The 3,055-nt window shown below is 39.7% G+C and overlaps 1 protein-coding gene across 1 annotated transcript in view; it reads left to right on the top strand.

The window, feature by feature from the left end:
* Positions 1-2,840, top strand: part of LOC104956404 (guanine nucleotide exchange factor DBS) — a 39,561-nt gene extending 36,721 nt beyond the window's left edge. Inside the window, exons 14-16 of the mRNA XM_010783891.1 lie at positions 1,247-1,485; positions 1,597-1,689; positions 2,787-2,840. Of these exons, the coding sequence (XP_010782193.1) occupies positions 1,247-1,485; positions 1,597-1,689; positions 2,787-2,840 (386 nt within the window). The remainder of the gene's footprint in view (positions 1-1,246; positions 1,486-1,596; positions 1,690-2,786) is intronic.
* Positions 2,841-3,055: the final 215 nt, after the last annotated feature.

The raw sequence follows: 3,055 nt of genomic DNA, 5'->3' as shown, positions 1-3,055 counted from the left end.
TCAGGGGTTCCCAATCTTTTTTCCCAAGAGCCCCCCCAAATGAGTCCTGTTGGAAGTTGTGCCCCCACACACACACACAAAGGAGGGGGGGAGGGGGGGCAACAGCGGTAATTAAAGTTTAAAAGTCTCAAAAATGCTACAACTACTGTCACAAACTGTTAAGTATTTTGTTAAAGGAGGATGAAAGCGTAATTAAGGAGCACTGTTGGAGTGACTTTGATGGTTATTGGACTCAGGATTCATTCATTTGGATTCCCGCTGTATGAAGAAATTAAAGGACGGCGCAGAAGTGGAAACAATTCACAAAGGGATTAAACAGTTTAAAACACANTCCTCCAGATCAGGGGTTCCCAACCTTTTTTCCCAAGAGCCCCCCCAAATGACTCCTTTTGGAAGTTGTCGAATTTTGCCGATGCAGTTTATGTGGATTCAAAAGTCGTAAAAATATCTACAAAATGGAGGAGACCGATCTGATCGGAGCAACTGTGACAAATAATCCAACTGAAACCGGCATGGACAATGACTATGTTTTAAAAAATGCGCTTATCCAGACAAGCCTGGTTTGGACACTTTACGGGCAGAAGAAACATTTCTATAGAAAGAATTATACATTTCTGTCTTTTTATGCATTTAATAGCTACTAACTTGAATTTTTATTAAAAACGAATTAATCAATTATTTTTAATATTTTATTGTAATGTAGAGACAAGGCTTTTAGTGACAATCATGTATTGAGTTACAATTATACTGTATGTAAAAAAAAAAGTCTAAATATGATATTTGGCCTCAAATCATCTGAGGCCTGGCGCCCCCCAGGTTGGGAACCACTGCTCCAGATGGACACCGGCCTATAACACAAAACTAGACAGAAAACCAATTTTTACAGTAAAAAGGGAAGGAGAAACATTCATTTAAAAAACAACAACAATTGTTTAATGCAACTGAAATGCATAACAAATACAACATGAACTGTTCAAGTTTAGTACAAATAATATAAAAACATGCTAAATCAACAATACAAAGGCAATTCATAAAAAACAATACACAGTGCCCTTGGTGTTTAGTGGTAAAGTGCCAGTAAACACACATAAAGTGCATCACTGCAGGTCGCACTGGTTCACATCACAGAACAGAGACTGGACAGAAAACAGATGCATTAAATGGAACAGAGATTGAGTTGTTTTAAAAATCTAACGATGGCCTCTTTACAGTATTTCAGTACAAAGCAGTTGGCTCTGTCTTACAGCACCTTTCTTTTCTCAGGGGAACAAGAGTGAGCTGGGGAAGCTGCTGATGCAGGGCTCATTCAGCGTGTGGACGGAGCACAAGAAAGGTCACGCCAAGGTCAAGGATCTGGCCCGTTTCAAGCCCATGCAGAGGCACCTCTTCCTCCACCAGAAGACGCTGCTCTTCTGCAAGAGGAGGGAGGAGAACGGGGAGGGCTACGAGAAGGCCCCCTCATACAGCTTCAAACAGTCCCTCAATGTGAGCACCTGTTCGGCTGTTGATGTGTTTGTCTCCTATACTGCCATTTACATTATATTTATATATTTATAACAATCATTTGTATTGATTGGTTGATATCTTTGATTACAGATGAGTGCGGTCGGCATTACTGAGAATGCAAAGGGAGACAACAAGAAGTTTGAAATCTGGTGCAACTCCAGAGAAGAGGTGTATATTGTTCAGGTACGGTGACGTGTAAAGGTTAACCGTGTTGATATGCTATGTTTTATTTGAATTGTAAACAAAACCCATGAAGTAGTAGAACTGGAGCCCAAGCCTGATAAAGCCTCTCTGCTATAGAGCTTATTCAATCCCTCATCTACATCCTGGTGCTGCAAATTCTCACTTGCTCTTAATAATGTGATGCTAATATTGAAGCCAAACGTACTGTTGTTTTAAAAATAATTTCTAAAACAACAGAACGTTTTCAGTGCCTCGCTGTTTAGGAAATTGCTTAGCCTTAGGAAGGAGGAAACATTTCTGTGTTTTATTTTATGGAATTTGTTGAGAATTATACATTTAAAATGACAGGATTTATCTTTAACCCTTATGTTGTGTTCGGGTCTCCCGTGACCCGTTTCAAGTTAAAATTATATAATAACTACGCTCTAGTTTTTTGTATCGGAACAAGGCTTCATGATATCCTCCAGCTTTATAAACACTACAAAACTGATTTTGACAATTTTAGCCCAGTTGAAGGTCTCTAAAAAAACAAAGTGTATCATTTGGTGTTGGGGTCTGGGGAGACCCAGCAGCATTGTTGTGGGTCACTCGGGGTCCAATTTGGCCCAATCAAGATTCATCTTTGACTTTAGACACCCCACCCCCACCCCCTTCATCAACTGTAACAATAATTTAAAACTTTTCTTGGTGAGATTGTATTCTAATATTAGTCTATTGTAGTCAGATAACGTAATGATCCACTGTCTTCACATATAGGAAATACAATGAGGGAATTGAATCACATGTTTTAATTAAATATGTGGTGTAATGTTTTTTGGATTGTAACAGGATTGTACGGTTATGAATGCATAATAAGTTAGTTATGATGTAGTTAAAACAATATTGGATGATAGTCAGAATGTTTTGGACTGAGATAAATCATGGGTCAAAATTGACCCGCGAACACCATGAACGGTAACAGCTTTTGAACACAACACAAGGGTTAATGTAAAATGTTCTGTCTTTGACCAATACACATGCAAATGGATACCTTCCTCCAGAATGCACCAAACCTTTCTATATAGGTTTTATTTAAATAATTTACCGTCCTGTTTCAGGCTCCGACGGCAGAAGTAAAAACCACCTGGGTGAATGAGATCAGGAANGCTTAAACCTCCTGACAGCCTTGATGTTTTAGGGATCAGTAGTCTTGTAATAATATATGAACTATCTTCCCCTCCGCACACCGCCGTCACCTGATCAAACAACCACAGCCTAGCCCCCAAGTGTCCAAGTTTGGGGTGGACGTCAAGTCGTCAACAGCAACACAGGGAACCGTTCTGTGAAGTGGTGTTGACGAGGCACACGCTAAACGGGTGCATAACTA

The sequence above is a fragment of the Notothenia coriiceps genome, unplaced genomic scaffold, assembly GCF_000735185.1.
Source record: "Notothenia coriiceps isolate Sejong01 unplaced genomic scaffold, NC01 NC01_scaffold00025972, whole genome shotgun sequence".
NCBI classification, from domain to species: domain Eukaryota; kingdom Metazoa; phylum Chordata; class Actinopteri; order Perciformes; family Nototheniidae; genus Notothenia; species Notothenia coriiceps.
Note: the sequence above shows the minus strand (reverse complement) of the source record. Positions and strands in the feature narration are given on the sequence as shown.